This window comes from Tubulanus polymorphus, chromosome 1, assembly GCF_964204645.1.
Source record: "Tubulanus polymorphus chromosome 1, tnTubPoly1.2, whole genome shotgun sequence".
Classification (NCBI taxonomy): Eukaryota; Metazoa; Nemertea; class Palaeonemertea; order Tubulaniformes; family Tubulanidae; genus Tubulanus; species Tubulanus polymorphus.
The window spans coordinates 13,941,860-13,961,286 of NC_134025.1; the positions used below are offsets into that span (position 1 = coordinate 13,941,860).

The window sequence follows — 19,427 nt, forward strand, 5'->3', positions numbered from 1 at the left end:
ATCTCAGTCTTTGGTGATTGATGCTACGGTGTGGATGAAAGAAATTCAATTGATATGGGATATCCTTTTCCGCTGGTAGAGGTACGTAAGAGGGGAGCCATCTCAATCCCGCACAAATTACCATGTGCTCAACAGGCTGACAGCACCAACTACTGACGCATTTTCGCCATCTGTTGTTTAGAAAGCTAACTATCTTGTCTTACATGCGTTTCCATACTGTGTGCTGTGTACGCGTTCGAGTTATAAATCAATAGGTGCATGACGTTTCTACAACGTCATACGCACAGCACGTGTCACTCATATGACGTTTCCAAAACGTCACACGTAGCGAAAGGGTTAATATGGGATGGCCTAAAATTCATATGATGTCACATATCAGAGGGTGGCTGAATACTGGGTCTTGGAAACCTCTTCCATTGTTGGCCGCGAAGTTAAAATACCGGCACAGAAGAAATCGACTATTAGATCGTTTTAAATCCTGGAATTTACGACTACAATATTCAGACCTCGAGCTATACTTGTAGTTTGCTGCTTAATATTTTCAGGTCACAAGAAATTACAATTTATTACAAATTCTTTCAAACAGAAAATACAGCGCCCATCTTCTGCTACGATTATTCAGCCTATTTTCACGTCACACGTGCACGCGTTACAGCATCACCTTTAGAAGTGTACTGTACGAGCTTGTGAGTGTGTCGTGTAGCGTGTCGTGTAGCACTCCGCGCGCATGTGGAGGCCTCGTGTAAGTGAATGTTCGCTTACACTTCAATGTCAATCAAAACAATCACCGGGTATTAAAATGAAACAATACCTATGGCGGATGTGTGAAATAATTATATCCTCACCAGCAATGACTATTTGAAATTCCACGTAAATGGCACCTAGTCCATGAAATGTACGCCATTTTATGGCTTTCCCATAATTATTTTAGTAGCGCCGGAATTCCCCGTATATCCCAAAAACAGCCAATCCCATTCGCTCATAGAGACGACGCCCCCCAATCGAGGTTATTGCAATTTTATGTGCGAGAGATAAGAATTTTACCGCCAAAAATAGTTTTTCGTAGAATTTTAACTCAGTTGACCATGTCATCGACGGAGGTTCGCCATGTCTTCAATCGCATCGATTATACGTTGTTTAAGCCGAGAACCAATGAAACAAATGCTCACATAAAAAAACGTACCGTGATTTAACATGAATTGGCTCCATGCCAACATCATATCGCTGACAAAGGTAAACCAAAAAGCCTACTTGTAAATTCGACAGCAAGTGTTGAACAAATCCGCTCATGTTCTGTTTACATTAGTTGATCAAGATGACGTCACACTTCATCACTAAAAATCCCCAAAACGGCATAAAATTGCCAATTTACCCAATTTAGGCTTCATCAATAGCCTTCAAAAAAAGTCGCCACTTAGCTGCCATTATGACAGCCAACTTAACCCATTCAATGTGTCTACACCGATTAGTTTAATGAACTCTAATGAAAGATAGCAGCACCTGTCAAACATAGTGAAATATTAGTAACTAACGATACACCGCGCGGTGGCGTAGACGCACTATAGTGGTACGCCCATTATTCAACACACTAGGGTAGAATTTTTCAAAATTTTCAAATCATCTCCAGCACTATAGGGTATTGATTAGTCAGCACTGAAAAGGTTATTGCAGCCCTTAGCCCCTGTATCATTTCACACTGGGAGGAGATAGAGGAGATAGCGGTCAACACAAATTCAACACTCTGTTTTATACTAATAGGTTTAGCTGCGCTAATCTTACAATAATGATATACATCTTAAGTTAAAACAATGGCCATTTCTAAAATTATATCATAATTTGTAGTCAGCGCAGAATGTTTGGTTTTGTAACAAGAATTTTCTGATTACCTTCGTGAAAACTTCATGAAGGTAATAAGAAAATTCACTTCCGGTACAGTGTGTTTTAGTTGTCTAAAATAAGAGAAGGTATATAAATGCATATTCATAGAAATTTATTTACATGTAACCCTTTGATATAAAAGTTGTTCGATACTGTCCACATGCCAGTATCAAGGAGAGGGAGGATGTCCTGGAGCTGTAATTTTGTGGCATTAGCTTCTGCTTCCGCCTGGTTTGTTTTGGTTGTTACTAATGTGGAAATAACACTGGCTCTGCTTGATGCCTGAATAAAAGGAAATTTTGGTAGATAAATCTGTTTCCATCCTTTTTTGGTCTCTCGTGGACATTACTCATACCAAGTTTTGAAGAAATGGCACGTTTTTTGATGTGTGTAGAGCACTGAAAAGAAATTCAAGATGTCCGCCATGTAATGGCCGTATCGGAAGAGTGAGAAAGCAGATTTTGGATCAAGTTTAAAAGAAATCACATGTAATTTGATGTGTGTAGAGCGCTGATGAGGATAAAATGCACGACATGCTCAGTAAAATACAATGTCAACCCGCCCTACCAGGGGTGATCTTTGTGTGAAAATGGTCCATTTGTGTTTAATCACTCTCACTCTAGCAGTGTTTTTTTTATCACACTTGTATTCAGATAATATTTGTTTTGTATATTTTCCACCAGCAAATCATAACATTCAGGCTTCACTAAACTTACCAATAATCGGGTTTGGAGGATGTCTCCATTATCCAATTGAATCTTCACCCACCGGTCATTCGCATCTGACTCGGGAAAACTGTATTCCTTCACCTGTGAACTGTACTGAATCTTAATATTGTCTGACTTGGGAAAAGACCGTTTTATTCCTTCTATGATGACATCATTTTCAACTATATAAGCCAAGTTCTCATCACCACTTCCAAGATCAAAGTTAATCATGGCATCAGAGCAAGCGTCCCATACCTAAGAAAAAATTCATTTCGATCAAAAATGATTGCCTGGAAATTAATAAACCAGTAGCAAATTAATACATGGAAATGTGTATCAAGGCATAAATTTCATGGCAGCAGTGGCAGCATTTGCTGTGCTAGTGAAATCATTGCTACCACTTTGAATCTTTACAGTGTGGTAATGAAGCAGCTTATACATAATCATACATTGTAGTGGTCAATGACAATCCTGTACCCAATTGTTAAAAATGATTATCATTATAATAGCAGTATTATCATACAACTTGCTTTTTATTCATTTCCGGAAGCAAATTCATATTCATATTTATATTTCATGATTTATATGATATTTCATATATAGTATTTCAGTCATAATTTTGTATTTATGATATCTAACTTCATTTTTATAATTTTTGACTTTGTAATTGTATTTCTGGTTTTTAGCAGGTTGTTATCTATTATTTAACACACAGAGATGACCTGACACTGTCTAAGCAATTAATTATTTACAAGCTCTATGCCTATGTGTTAATTGGTATCTAAACTTGAGTCGTGGTCAACAGAGAAGTTTGTCTGTCACCTATGGATTTGTCTATTGTAGTACTCACAGCCGCTGCCAACAAGTTTGGACATATTTTTTAATTAGTTTCTCGCTCTGGCTATCTGTCTCCAAGGTATATTGACCAATCATGATGTTCGTTACAAATGCGAGATGGGTCCGAATTTGTAGGGTATTTAAACCCTAGCTAACCAAGATCTTTGCTCAGTTTACATCTCGCATCTGTAATAAACACATGATTGCTGTCAATGCTTTAGTTGGACTTATAATCTTATTTTCAAGGTAAGCCAGAGTTATGTTACGTGTTTTATATCTGAAATAGGCCTAAGACCTTATACATAAGGTTTTTAATATCTAGTCTAGTTTAATATACTGATCTCGTCTAATTCAAAACTTCTGTTGTCTGAATAAATCTTAAAGTAAAGAATGTTTATTCCATTATGTCACAATACTATATTTCATAATACTATATACTCAATATTTAACGAAATGTGATATCAATAATTTGTCTATATGATATTGATTATATTGGCTCAGTTTACATCTCGCATCTGTAATAAACACATGATTGCTGTCAATGCTTTAGTTGGACTTATAATCTTATTTTCAAGGTGACGTGCTCTCGTAGCAAACTCGTTCTCATAACTTTAACGTAACAACGAAAGTTGCGTTAATAGCAGATATAATGAAAATTCATTATTTGACAGAAAGTGGACAATGATAAAAAAAGTATGGTTGTCAGGAATATGTTCTTGTCACAAATTCAATGTCAAATACACATCACTATCTGATCATTTTGTCAAGGATGATGCACCAGGTTACCTAATCATTCTCCTCATTATCATTTTATGGCATCCTGTGGTAAAGCATAACTTTTCTCCAATAACCTCATAACCTTTTTATCCCTGGATCATATCTGCGGCGTCCTCTGATCTTTCTGTGCCTGCACATGCCTATTGTATCTTATTTTGTATCATATGGGAAAATATATTGGACGCAAGACCTTTACATTGAACTGAGCAGTTCTCTTTTCTTCGTGTCTCCACTCACTGCCCAGTTCGGTAACGAAATTGGTGCTGTGACCAAGATTAAAACGTCAAACTTATCAACAACAATGCAACAGATCAAATCATCAAACAAGGGCACCCACAGCAGAGCAACTTAAGAATCAAAGGCAAGCAATAACTGAAGCATTCGACAAAACATTTGAAACAATCAGCGAACGATTACGAATTTAACTCAATTTAGAGTAACTTTTAACACTAGAAGCCAAATTAGATGAACTGAGAAAACCATACGAAAAAAGAGATGAACTGTCAACCAAAATCGATGCGAAGCGCGAACACGAATATGCAAAAAGTGAGACCACGCTGATCTACCAGAGGATATCCAAAATGCAACCAACAAGAAGAACAGAAGAAAGAATGATCCTTCTTCGCATAAAGAAAATCATCAAAAATAACAAGACGAAAAGGCCACAACAGACCCCGTGCCAACGAAAAAAGGATGAACTGAAACTACCAAATTTCGACCGAACATATCCTCAGTGGACTAGTTTCTGAGAAACCATTCAGACCGATATTCTGGCGGGTAACTTTTTGGACATTACAAAGCTTAACTACATAGTAGGACAATTAAGAGGAATTTCCCTCAACTTGATTAAGGGCATAATCTCAACGAAAGATACTGCCAAAATCCTACAATCATCGGAGCACTTGCGAACAAGATTTTCAAACTGCAAGTGCCGCAATACAGTTAAGGTGCACTTTCACGATTCTTCAATGCGAACATTAGATCTCTGAGATATCTTGGAGTCAATGTCGACGATTGTGCACCATTCCTGATCAACAAACTCGAGAAAATTACAATGGATGTTTTTAGAATAAATGGGCACTGACCAAGGAAAACATATTTTGATCTCAACAAAGTTCATCAAGTCTTTTGAAATACATTTGGAACACAAGGGTGAAAGCAACCACACAAACCATAATCGCCAGGAATATCGTCAAACCAGCAACAGCCCACAGTCTCATGGGTAATTCAAGCCAGAAACACTAACGCAGTCAACTGTCCCTTCTGTTATGGAGATCACACACATAACTAATGTATGCTGTCAATGATCCAACGGAGGAAAGCTGTATACGAGAGGCAACTATGTTTCAACTGTTTGATGGCCAACTACGCACTGATGACTGCTGAAATCCCCGATGATGTCATGATTTCACCACACATCGATACATCAGGATAAAGAACGTTAAATTCTATATCAAATTCCAAGATGATAGTCAAGAGGGATTGCCTGGTAAATCCCTAATGATTCTGTTAGGCCAACTGCTGTATTTGTAGGTTTTTAGAGTTAGGTTTGGTTTGTTTTGAGAGTATGGGGTATGAGAGTTGGGATTTGGGAGTTTCTTTGGGGTTGGGGAATTAGGTTGTTGGGCGTGATAAGAACGGCAGCTCCGGCTTGTACCCCATATCTATATATCTACGGCATGCCCGCACAATGGATAGCGAGAATATTATACTATTCTCACCATGCGGTGCTGTAACGATGCAGAATTTATTTAGTGTGGCTTTGGTTTGATGGAGGTAAGGTTGTGTTACGAAAACCTTGGTGGTGAAGTAAAAAGAAAACAACCCTGTCCTGTTAGTGCATGCTTGGAGTAGAGCCTCAGCTTGTACCCTATATCTATATATCTGCAGCATGCCGGCACAACAGAGAGAATATCATACTAAATTGAATCCAGCATAGAATCAGTTTTAAGGCTGGAGAGAATATTATACTAAATAGAATCCAGCATAGAATCAGTTCGAAGGCTGCTGTTGAAGATACCAATGATAGATGAATCCATGCAGAAGCTAACCACCCTATATAATTTACAAGAGGAAGTAGAAGAGGCTGAAGAATTTATCAGTAAGGGGTAAGGCACATTTACATCTGAATTCAACATTAGAATCAAGTCGACTTATATAGCGTAGTTGGTCCCAGATATCAACTATTATTTTACGATTATTATTAATTTCAAAATTATCATCTTTTTCATGTATCTTTACGCATTTATGATTTAAACATAATATATTCTTGTTTGTTCTTGTCATAAACTAGAGACAGCATGCCTTTGCTTGACTGAGCATCGAATTGATAGTGATTTTCACTGTTTTGACAATAATTTGATATCTGTTGCTCAGTTGGCTAACTGACTGCCACTTCCATCGGGAATTTTAAAGTAGCGCGTTTCTATGTGGACCTTCTACCCCCCGACTTTTGCTAGGACTTGACATGTATCCATTCAGGACAAGGGATTTCTGGATGGGTCCAAGTCTGGAGTGACCAGGGGACATAAACCGTTTCGGTCCTACTGGTCATTCTCGACTTGGTCGCAAAATAAAACAGTTCGTCATCCAGAAATCATCTTGTGCCTTATACGTGTGTTATTATTTTAGGTTAGTCCGATATTTTGTAATTTCTAACTTTAAGGCCTAAAGTTACATGCTGGATTTGTAAAGAGTATGTAAATGTACGATTTAATAGTATTATGATATGAAGATTCGATTTATAGTTGTAACGTTGTTGCCCTGATGCAACATGTATAGTTACGTTTACGTTTAAGATATGAATTACGTGTGTTATTATTTTAGATCGTTCTACCTGACTAGTTCCTGGCTAACACCCCATACAAATTCAACGGTGTTATACTTACACCTTGCAGCCTAAAATACCCCTCTGCAATACACTTTACTCCTGGAAGCCATTGTCATAGATAATGAATCACTTTTTTTGAAGGAGGTAGAATGTATCATTCCACAGGCTACATATCTCCAATTGATTAAAAGATATTGATTGATTAGTTAATCCGAAATTGTGTCTTTTTTATGTATACAGCAACCCCTGGTGGCCAATGAAAAAATTGTGTGACCTTAAAAATATGCACAGGGGCGTATCATTCCATTGGCTGCATATCAGCAACATACGTATCTCTGTAACTAGGATGTGGCCATGCCATATATGTCTCTACCATGTCATGTAGATTACTTAATTGATCTTTGGCTTCGTCTGTAAGAATTATTGGTAAGTCTAACACAGATAAACTCAATACACTCTTCCCACTTTGTAAGAATTAAAGTTGAACATAGATAAACCTGTCTTTTCTCTCAAATCAAGTTTCATGGATATTGCAGGCTGAATTGTGCAAACAAGAAATTCAAGATAGCAACCTCGGTGGCCATATCTGATGGCCGATGATATTCATTTTCGATAGGGGTTCATTGCTTACCAGCCCTAATCCTTAACCAAGTTTCATGAAAACCCTTTAAGAATAAGTTCAAGATGGCTTGATATTTGATGACCATAGGGTGGTTAGCATTTTGATAGAGAAATACGGGCAAGAGTACATAGGTTCTCCCTTCTTGGTGATTCCAATGTATACAAACAATTAAAATCCAATCCCCTTCCTCGGATGCAAACTTCATTTAATAAGAATCTTTCTGGCATTATTAAATGTTTTCCAGATTCTTTTGAAATTCCATTCTCGTCTTCCTGTAGTCCTACACTGTCTTACCGGTGCTATTCTGTACAATCGTTTTTACTGGAAAATATTATTAGATGAATTGAATTTATTGTTCTCGCACTTTGATCGGTCGTGCTTCATTTTGCTATGTCTGTTTATTGTATTTGTATTTGTTTGGTAGTTCTATATAAATGTGGAAATTTATGTATAGGCCCATCTACACAACAGACTAATGCCGTATTATCCGTCTACACTATAGACAAAATACCGCATTAACGATACCGTCTTTAGATAAACCGCTTTACAATAATGGGGCATTAAGCATAGTGTAGACGCGATGTCGCATTAGAATAAGTCGGTGCGAGATAACGCCCTGGTTTTACTAAATAAAGTAAATTTGGATTTGGATTTACCAACATCCGGTTGGCCGTCCGTCCATCTGTCGGAACCAACGAAATTTCATTGTTCGTAATCGTTCTTATTATCTTACAAATCTTTTAATCGTTTATTCCTGCTTAAAGGGGTCATGAAGAGGTTTTGAAAAAATGTTTAAATCTAATTTTTTTTGTATAGAACATTCACCGTATGCATCTATAGTAGTCTATAAATATCTTTATCCAACCTCGAGAAAAGCCCGCAGCAACGGCCCTAGCAATGGGACGCTCATGTTTGCGCGGTGATGTTGATGACATCATTCTGAGAACACAAAGCCTGCAGCACACTCAGAAGCGTACAATGCTCATTTTCGTTGAATATCGCGCTTATTTTACCGTCTTTTGAAATGCCTTGGCTGTGTGTAGCTATGAAGTTATTCCACAAAGGCAGCGACAAATTTTAGTGGCCAAAACCAAAGATTTAGCCCTAAGATGATGGACCGTAAGAGCAAAAACACTAGGCAAGGTTCTAGGTTCACACTTTAGAGAAGGATTCTCGCAAATATTACAGCACACATAAACTTGGATACACAAAACTTATGTTTTTATTATCTGAGAGCCTTTTATTCTGCCAAGTGATGCTATTTTTGAGAATTAAATACCTAGTAAGAGATACGCGCTTTCCACTGCATATAGTACTGGCTTTCCCCAGTGACTCACATCGCTGTAGTATGTACAACATACTGACTGTATGTATGCAGCACACATTACTATTACACGGATGGCGCAGGCTCGTCTGGGGTTCACGAACAAGTTTACAGTTTCAGGACGCTTTTATGGTCCAGTACTGGATAAAAATATCTCTGCCCACAGAAATATCTGCAATGTCTTTATCAGTCATCCCCTCCGCGTGGTTTTAACAAATAGAGACTGAAAATGACGATGAATGCTCGCTGCTCCACGACGTAGAAATATGCTGTACTATAGTCACAAATTCCTTCGTTCTGAGGCATCAGGTCTAAATTAAATGGAATAATTTTGACTGTCTATTAATAACAACTGTTCGCTTCCTAAACTTCAGACATTTGATTGGAATCTCATGTATTTGAGTCATTATTTTGCTTTTTAATCGCTGTTAGTATCACCCGTTTCTATACACTACACCATGTTGTTTTGGTTTGGGTTCTCAGAATGACGTCACACTTCCGGGTTGGAAAGGAATCAGCGCGGCCGATCAAAAGTCTCGTTTTAACACTTAACAAGAATTAAATTTCTTGACCACTAAATCAATAAATAGGTTACAATTGATGATAAAAAATACTTTTAGCCATATCTTAAAAATCTCTTCATGACTCCTTTAACTAAAATGAGTTCGAGTACTCACCAGAAAGATCCAGCCAAAAAACCCCCATGCACTTGGACTCATAGCGAAACAAAAGCTTTGTTGGCAATATGGCGAAAGCACAATATTAAACCACATTTGGACGGTACAAAAAAAGACTCGACCGTTTACCGATTAATTGCTGAGGAATTAGACAAAATAGGAATTATGAGAACTAGTAAACAGGTTACATCTTGAATTAAACTTCTTAAACAGCAATATAGGGAATGCAAAGACAACAACAAACGCAGTGGGCGAGATGCTAAAACCACTGAATATTACGATGCCCTGGATGAAGTCTTGGGTCATAGGGCAAACATTGATCCTCCATTTTTAATGGAGACCTTGTCGGCTTCTAATAGAACTGTTAGTGTAGAGGATCAACCTAATATATCAATTGAAGGACAATCCCATTGTTTGAAGTCACTGTTAAGCATTAACAGTGATTCTGATTCTTGTTCTGAGGGCGAGGACAACGATGCAAACAATTCTGATAAGCTGGTGGGGCAAAACGTGAGACCGTCGCATAAATTATGTAGACCTAAGAGATCATCAAAACAGACCAGGAATAGAAATGAGCGAGGATGAAAGTAACAATGTTTTTACTCCAAGAATTTTCCAACCTAAGTGAGGCAGATGAAAGTGGTGATTTAGGTATTTTCTAGGGCTAATATTAGGGTAGGCCTGCATCACAACTGTTCAGATTTTTTGCCAAAATTTATTGAGTTTGATATTTTTAAAACTAAATTGTAGTCTAATTTGTGTATCATTTATTGGAATTCTAATTGTTCAAAACACAGTGGAATCTTTTTGGTTTTAAACTAACTTTGGTTTTGGGACCCAGGGTCCCTAGCAACGTGCCTATGGAGACAACTTAGCCCCTCATATTGCAAGGCTAATAATTGTGTTAAACTTGTATTGTAAGGTGGCTTCATCTTCAATAATGTAACGATGAAAAATTGATACCCTGTTCTCATTCTGCTGAGCTTACATTTATAACTGGCCAATGATTTCAATTTATTAGTTCAAGTATGTTATGGAATATTTCTATATTGAAGGGGTATCCTAGAAAGATTTTGTCCGAGATTTTGTGAGCTGAAAAAATAATTTTGTTCATTATTCCTCTTTTAGAATCTGCTAATTTTTCTGGTGAAAAAAACTGTCATCGCTCAACCATCCAAGAAACGTAGTGCTAAGTATAATAGTCTGATCAATATATTGTCGAAGTTCATTTGGATTGATAAACTGTTTATATAATTTCAGCTCTATCCGTTGGCACTCCAAGTGACAAGAGGCCAAGCATTTCCACCTCCAAAGTGGATAAGGAAAATGGTAGGACTACCCATATGAATTTCCTTTACCATACTTTTATGAAAATTTGAAGTATGAGAAATAAGGCATATCTAATATTCTAGGTGTCATCTCCATCAGGCATGCACAACAGTTTGGCAATTGAACTAAAATCAATTTGTATTTTCTCAATTTTAGAGCATCCCAAAAAGCGACCTACGAAACAAGAGGAACTTGTCACCAAATTTTTGGATCAGTAAATGTGATCTGAAACTAAATTCAATGAAGAACAAGCCAAATTGCGACGCGAAGAACTCGAAACCATGCAGCGTCATAGAGCAGAATGACAGAATGGAAAGGCGGCTCCAGAGAACTATGGATCATGAACGTCAGCTTTTTCAAATGTTCAGTCATTGGTTCGCACCAAGTACTAACTTACCACAGCAACCATTTCAATCCAACTATCTGGCATCGCAGACAAATTACCGTTCTGGAGTTATCGCGCCATCCTACGCACCAGCCAGAGGTGTAGGACTTCCACCTCCATCTATTCCTAGTATCTCATCACAGGACAGAAACATTTTTTCCTTGGTGAAATCATCACTGGATTTGGTAGAATCTGACAATTTCTAACTTGAGACTCTTGGTCACAACGGGCCTTTGTGTTCACTTTTAGTCCGTCCGTGGACTAGACGAAATCAAGTTATTTTTATACAATTTTTCTATTTATATTGGTACGGGTATCACTAAACCTAAGACCCATTGGTCTTAGGTTTAGTTGAATAATATATAATAGGGTATAAAATGCTTTCGTTTTTAGCCCACTTGGGACTTAAGTCCCAGCGGGCTATTGCGTTCACTTTTCGTCCGTAGTCCGTCCGTTCATACACAGAATCCAGTTATTTTGGGAAGTTTTGACGATGCTTCAATGTAATGTCTTGACAGCCCAAAAACTGGCCCTGTCAGAATCAAGATGGCCGACTGGCAGCCATTGTTGTTCGCCAAAATCAGCACTTTTACACATTTTTGACTTTTTAAGGGAAATTTTGAAGACGCATTGATCAATTACCTTGATCTTTCGAATGTTTTTGAATTGCCCAAGGGCCCATCAGCTGAAGAAAAATGTTGAATTTCTCGTTACATATATCTTTTTAAATGGTCGTTATGGTTAAGTGAGAAAGGTTGATTTATGGTGTATAAGAATGTTACTTCTTGTTATATGTATAATGTTTTAAGTGAAAATGGGGTTGATTTGAGTAATGTTATTTCTTGTAACACATGTATAATGTTTAATTGACATAGGTTCATTTATAGGTTCGGTACCCCAATAACTATGATTGCTTTTAATTCGAGTAAATTACAATGAATCAATCGTTTTTAACGGATTATTGTTATGTTTACAGTTGTTTTGTTACTGAATAATTTGCATTTAAGGTAATAGTTCCAACATGAATAAATGGATTATATAATACATTTTATCTAAATTTGAGTCTTCTCTGGCTTCAACATTCCTAAAAAACAAGGAATCTGTTTTTTCTTCCACCATGATAGAAATAGTCATTCCTCTTCAGAAAACTTCAGAATTTTACTAATCAAACGTCTTCAATTCTATTTATGCATTTTGTATATACACATGTAGTATATAACACCGACTAAACATGAACTTGATAGAAAAACATTGAGAAAAAAGTAACTGAATTTATCTGAAGTACAATTCGAACGCATGGTGAATGGCTTCGGCTTCTCCAACAGGCTGTGCCCCATTGAAATTGTCTTTTGGTTGTTGTTGACTATTATCCTCGATGTCAAATAACCACTGATCATTAAAACGTTCACCATATTGTTCACAGATATTGTCCAGTCTTTTGAGCAGAATACGCCATCGGCCTTTAAGGCGTCCGAAAACATTCTCGACCATAATTCGGGCACTGCTGAGACGGTAGTTGAATTTTGTTTGTGATTCAGTCATGTGGCCATTGTCCATGAAAGTTTTCATTAGCCATGGCAAAAGAGGGTAGGCGGGATCCTCCAATGCCACTAATGGGACATTGACACCATTTATTTTCCGGGTCTTGTTCGGTACAAGGGTTCCATTGCCACGGGTAACTAGGGGTCCAGGGACACCATGCCCACTTGGGAAGTGGTTTCAAATGCCCAACAATCTAACAATTTCAATATTCAACGCCCCCTGGTGACCATTTACAAAAACCAACGACCTTGAAACTCACCACAATCATAGAACATGTCAGCAGCTACGATTTTGTAATTGATTGTGATAACAAAATATGCCTCGTTACCAATTTAATATGGAAATACTAAGTCATTCTACTATTTAACGCCCCCTGGTGACCATATTCAAAACCCAATGACCTCGAAACTCACCACAATCATAGAACATGTCATGAACTACAACTTTGCAATTGATCATGGTAACAAAATATGCCTAGGTACCAATATAATAAGGAAATGCTAAGTTATTCTACTATTCAATGCCCCCTGGTGATTATATAGAAAAACTAATGTCCTTAAAACTCGCAACAATCATAGATGATGTCATGAGCTACAGCTTTCCAATTGATTGTGGTTACAAAATATGCATAGGTACGAATATAATATAGAAATACTAAGATACTGTATTATTCAACGCCCCCTGGTGGCCATATACGAAATCCAATTACCTTGAAACTCACCACAATCATAGAACACGTTATGAGCTACAACTTTCTAATTGATTGTGGTAGCAAAATACGCTTAGGTATCAATATTATGTGGAAAAACTTTTTCCCACTTATGAGTACTGGTGACACAAAGATGGCCACCAATTGCGTCATAATTGGCTGATGAAAAATACCTGCCTCAGGTATAAAACATCCCTTTCCAAAGAATACCCATCACAAATTGCAATGAGAAATGGCAAACCAGTAGGAAGCTACAGGACTCAGAATTCGGGCCAAAATTAACATTTTTGGGCACTAAAAAGGTTTTAGGACGGCCATCTTGAGTCCGACCGACCCAATTTTTGTTATGTTGATGGGCCCTGGGGGGATTCACATATATCCGAAAGATCAAGGTAATTGATCAAAGCGTCTTCAAAATTTCCCTCAAAAAGTTCAAAAATGTGTAAAAAACGCTGATTTTGGCGAACAACAATGGCTGCTAGTCGGCCATCTTGATTCTGACAGGGCCAGTTTTTGGGCTGAAGATGTGTCTAGGGTAGATACATGTATAACCCAAATATCAAGACGTTACCTTGAAGCATCTTCAAAACTTCCCAAAATAACTGGATTCCGTCTACGGACGGACGGACGACGGCGAAAAGTGAACGCAATAGCTCGCTGGGACTAAAGTCCCAAGTGGGCTAAAAAACGAAAAATTGGACAATACACGAGCATCATGCACGCTGCCAGGCCATCCGACACACAAGTCCATGAACATATACTTTGCATCAACAACAGCCTACACATTAAGACTATGCCAACCCTTTCGGTTGAAATAATCTTTCGGATTTCTTTCTGGTGCAATTATTGGAAATATGGGTTCCATCAATAGCTGCAAAAGCTTGGGGAAAGCCCATTTGAATTCGAAGAGTCGCACATTCTCGGCTAAGCTATCACCGTCTCGCATAGTAATATATTCTTGAACAAGAACTGTATCAATAATTTTGGTAACTTCCAAAAATATTTTTCCAACAGTACTGCGACCTACGCCAAACAAGTGTCCTAAAGTTCGGTACGTAATGTTGGTGGCAAGCTTCCACAATGTTATTGCTACTTGTTTCTCAACTGATATAGCTTTTCGCAGTTTGGTATCTTCCTCCTGGATTTACGGGGCTAGTCTCGTATAAAGAACCTAAAATAAAAAAGGAAAAAGCACATTAAATAACAAATACATACCACTGAAATCATAATCTAATAAAACTGGCCAATCAGAGCGAGCCATTGGCAAAATAGCATTAACACTGGAAATAATGCTGAATTGGCAAAATATCACCTGCCTATAATATTATGTTTTTTTAAGGAAGTGGTTATTTTACCGGATCATTTTTACCGACCCATGAACGATACTTTGCCGAATATCGTCTCTAATTCGCTGATTCACTCCGTGCATACGCAAGGGGGTGCACGACATAGGAAATTCGAAGGAAGTGTGGAGAAAATTGAGCAGATAGAGCGAGACTCGAACCTGGGGCAGTAAATCACTAGCGCAGAACGTCACAAATAGACCGCCGCGCTCACTGAAAACCAACCAAATGTTTTAGCTTGAGCTTGTACTTAACCTTACCCTAATCCTAACCCTAGTTGTAAAACGGACCCTAACCCAACCCTCTAGACCCTCTTCTCACCCTCTTGACACTAACCCTATCGAAACCCTTACCCTCAACCCAATATAATGATTTTATTGTTACTTTTATTAATTTATATTATAATATATGGATCCGGCTAAATGTCTTTTATAAGTCGGTCACCGGATCCGGCTAAATAACCACTTCCTTTTTTTAATGGTTTCAACAATTTAAGAAAGGCCTACCGTAAGTTGCTTTTTTCATCCGAAAATTTTCCAACCATCTCTCGTCAGGCCAGTTGCAGACAATGTTGTCCCAAAAGTCTGTGCTTTTTCAAAAAAGCCTAAACTCGACCTCTTCTTCGATCATATTGGCTCATAGACGTTGTAAATAATCCAAAAAAGAAATGCAAGAATTGGCTTGCTTGTTTTGCCCTATATTTCTACGCATGTTTCATACGTTTTCAACGCATTTTTCCAGCTAGAAACTCTCTCCTCATGAAGTTATTTTGCTGAAAGTGCAGCAAATTACGCCTCACTTTCAATATCTGGAGTATAAGTAGAAGACATCTTTTGAAAAGTTCCATGTTTTTATTCGTTTTATTTTGACGCAGACGGAAAGCGGGTCCACATTTTTTATTAGGAACCACATTCAATTCAAAATCAAATTCAGATTCTTTATTGCTACGGATTCATATCGCGGGATAGCGATAGTCGTGGCCCATAGTCGTCTCGAGTCACCGACCAGTGTAGACGGTGCACGATATAAATGCCGCATTAGCGAAAAGCGGCTTTCCGAAAAGCGGCTTATCTGGTTTAAGTGTTGATGAAGTATAATGTAAATTAATTCCTACTTCCAATGCAGTGACTATTCTAAATTATGTTATTATCTCATATTCATCTATGTTTTAAGTTTCGGGGATGAAACTTTGTTTAAGGTGGGGGAATGTTATTAAATGAGTATATTCAATTGTGGGGGCAACATAGAGACACGTTTGCTTGTAGCATTATTACTATGTTGTATCTTAATAATTAACACTGCTTGTCGTTGAGTGATCTTTGATGACTGTTTGGACAGTGTAATCACAGTTCCTATACCTGTCATGACATGTCTGAGACGACTACTTAACCAGGGGTATAAATATATGGGGGTTTAGTTAAGGGGAGAGGAGTTTTGTATAGAAAGTCAGAGTCGGGGTGAGGCTCGACAGTCAGATTTGGAGCGACTTAAGCTTCGACAGATCTATGGGCCGACTATAGTCATGAGCTCGTGTGTATATCAATAATGGCAGATCATGAGTCAATCGTGGATTACTAGATATATATTACTACATTCTGGATCACTGAATGAAGTTATCAACACAATGGATCAGGCGAATAAGGAAGCAGTTCAGATCACACCACATTTATCTAAATACTTTCAATGAAATAAACTGAAATTGAACTGAATATAGAGAGTTGGGCTGCACTGATATCACAGGATGTTTACAAACTGCTTCTGGCTGTACATATTATGGCCCTGTGCACGGTAGCAAAATTTAACGATTTTCGAGAGTTTGGCCTGCCATTTATCATATTTATGGATGAGAAACGTTTTCACGCCATATTTCTGTGAAATATATAGTTCAAATAAATTTCTTTTGTTGTCATATCATTGAAAACAAGTGCATATCTAATTCAATATGTTGGCTCTCTTTTGAGGATTACTATTTTTTCCAGGCTTCGATTTCAGAAATTTTCCTTGGCAATTCCCAATTCAAAATGGCTCAATCTAAAACAACCAACATTATTCTTAAGTGTAGCCCTATATCCCATCTCAAATTGGGTGTAGGCCTATAGTTAGTTTATTTCGGTTTAGTAGATTATAATACCTTAACTGGAGACACTGGTTTCATCTTAAAATCGTCTGTACTCTAAAATGGCCAGTACTGAATGGGTTAAGGCTAAAAGAAATTTCTACATCGTTTCTCATTTCTGCTGATCTTATAAGTTGATCCGGCCGGCTGCCTATCTACCCTGTAAATTGGTTTTTTAAATCATGATCAAGCTAACCATAACATTTCATTAAAGTGTTAGCCTAAAGTGTTTTGAAAATTCCCTTGTGAAGAGTGGCTGCCAGTGAGCCATCTTCAATCAGACCAAACCAGTTTCTGTCAAACTCAATTCCAAGGTATGTGTATCAAGTGGGACTTGCTTGCATTTACCATGAAGCTAATACATTGATGAGTTCGAAATTCAGAAATTGCTGTTACAATAAAATCTGTTACGGTAAGCCACCATTTCGCATACTAAAGATGCAAATACCTCTCTTTTGCAACATACATTTATAGTGAACTAGGGGCAGGAGCTTTGTAAATAGCCATGGAGCCAAACTGAAATGAATCAAACAGATGTGCCCTTGACTGCAAGACACTGGCTTGTTGACTAATAAAACAGCACCTAGCTAGTAGTTTATATTGTATTTTATCTTTCTTAAAGAATTATTTTGTAGTCAAATAAGACCAAAGATAAACATTTGTTTATGGTCTACGTCCAAAATTTCGTAGGGTACAGGTAGGCGCGGCATTAGAAACTATTTTATATTTTCAGAAAAATATTTTTCACAATGTGTCGAATTTAAACAAAGTTGACCACGTCATCGTTGGAGGTTCGTCATGTCTTCAATTGCATCGATTATACGTTGTTTAACCGGAGAACCAATGAAAAAAATGCTCACATAAAAAAACGTACCGCGATTTTACGTGAATTGGCTCAATGCCAACCTCATAGCGCTGACAAAGGTAAACCAAAAACATGGGACAGGCATTCACATAAAACTAGGGGTCCAGGGACACCATGCCCACTTGGGGAGTGGTTTCCAATGCTCAACAATTTAACAATTTCAATATTCAAAGCCCCCTGGTGACCATATACAAAAACTAATGACCTTGAAACTCACCACAATCATAGAACATGTCATAAACTACAACTTTGCAATTGACCATGGCAACAAAATATGCCTAGGTACTAATCTAATAAGGAAAAAAGTTATTCTACAACCCAACGCCTCCTGGTGACCATATAGAATAACTAATATCCTTAAAACTCCTGAATTTTCTGAAATTTGCTCAATAAAACAAAATTGAAGAGTCTTTGCTTTCTGATTGGCTTTTTAAAACAGATATTTTTGCGATATATATGCTCAGGTGCACAGTCAAAAAAGCCTTTACTCTAGAAACCATGTCATTTAAATTTGCTCCATTTGTATAGCAATAGGCTCAGCCTACGGCTGGCCTAATAATGTGGAAAAACTTTTCCCCACCTACGAATGAGTACTGATGACACCAAGATGGCCGCCAATTGCATCATAATTGGCTGATGAAAAATACCTGTCTCATATATGAAACATCCCATTCCAAAGAATACCCATCACAAATGAGAAATGGCAAACCGGTTGGAAGCTACAGGACTCAGAATTCAGGACTCAGTTACAGGACTCAGAATTCGGGCCAAAATTTACATTTTTGGGCACTAAAAAGGTCATAGGACGGCCATCTTGAGTCCGATCGACCCGATTCTTCTTACGCTGATGGGCCCTTGGTGGATTCAAATGTATAAGAAAGATCAAGGTAATGATCAAAGCGTCTTCAAAATTTCCCTCAAAAAGTTCAAAAATGTGTAACAAGTGCTGATTTTGGCGATAAACAATGGCTGCCAGTCGGCCATCCTGATTCTGACAGGGCCAGTTTTTGGGCTGTGTCTAGGGTAGCTACTTGAGCAACGCAAATATCAAGACATTACATTGAAGCATCTTAAAAACTTACAAAATAACTGGATTTCGTCTACGGACGGATGGATGGACGAAAAGTGAACTCAATAGCCCGCTGGGGCTAAAGTCACAAGTGGGCTAAAAATTGTCACTGACGGGCAGAATTGCTTGCTTGTGTGTCTGAGGAATGCACATGTATATATCATTTATGCCTTTGTTGCAATGTAGAAAGTTAAATAGGCCATCTGTATCATGTTCAAGATTTCTTCATTCTTAATTGCCTGTCAATCGCACTCTCTCAAAGGATGCTGGTTATAAAAACAATCCAGTAGTTTCAATAAGAGCCGGGTCCCAGACCCATCTGTCGTTGGTAAAGGACCCGCCTGTTTTTTTCCCAACCCGCTTTCGTTTTTGGGACTGTGATCGGTTTCTTGCGATTCTTAGTACATCCAGTATAAT

The 19,427-nt window shown here is 37.9% G+C and overlaps 1 protein-coding gene across 2 annotated transcripts in view; it reads right to left on the reverse strand.

Annotated features, from left to right (window-relative positions):
* The window catches only part of LOC141915408 (ubiquinone biosynthesis monooxygenase COQ6, mitochondrial-like), a 143,425-nt gene that overhangs the window by 96,670 nt on the left and 27,328 nt on the right, over positions 1 to 19,427 (reverse strand). For both annotated transcript variants that reach the window (XM_074806927.1, XM_074806925.1), the window contains exon 4: positions 2,595 to 2,840. In XM_074806927.1, the coding sequence (XP_074663028.1) occupies positions 2,595 to 2,840 (246 nt within the window). The remainder of the gene's footprint in view (positions 1 to 2,594; positions 2,841 to 19,427) is intronic.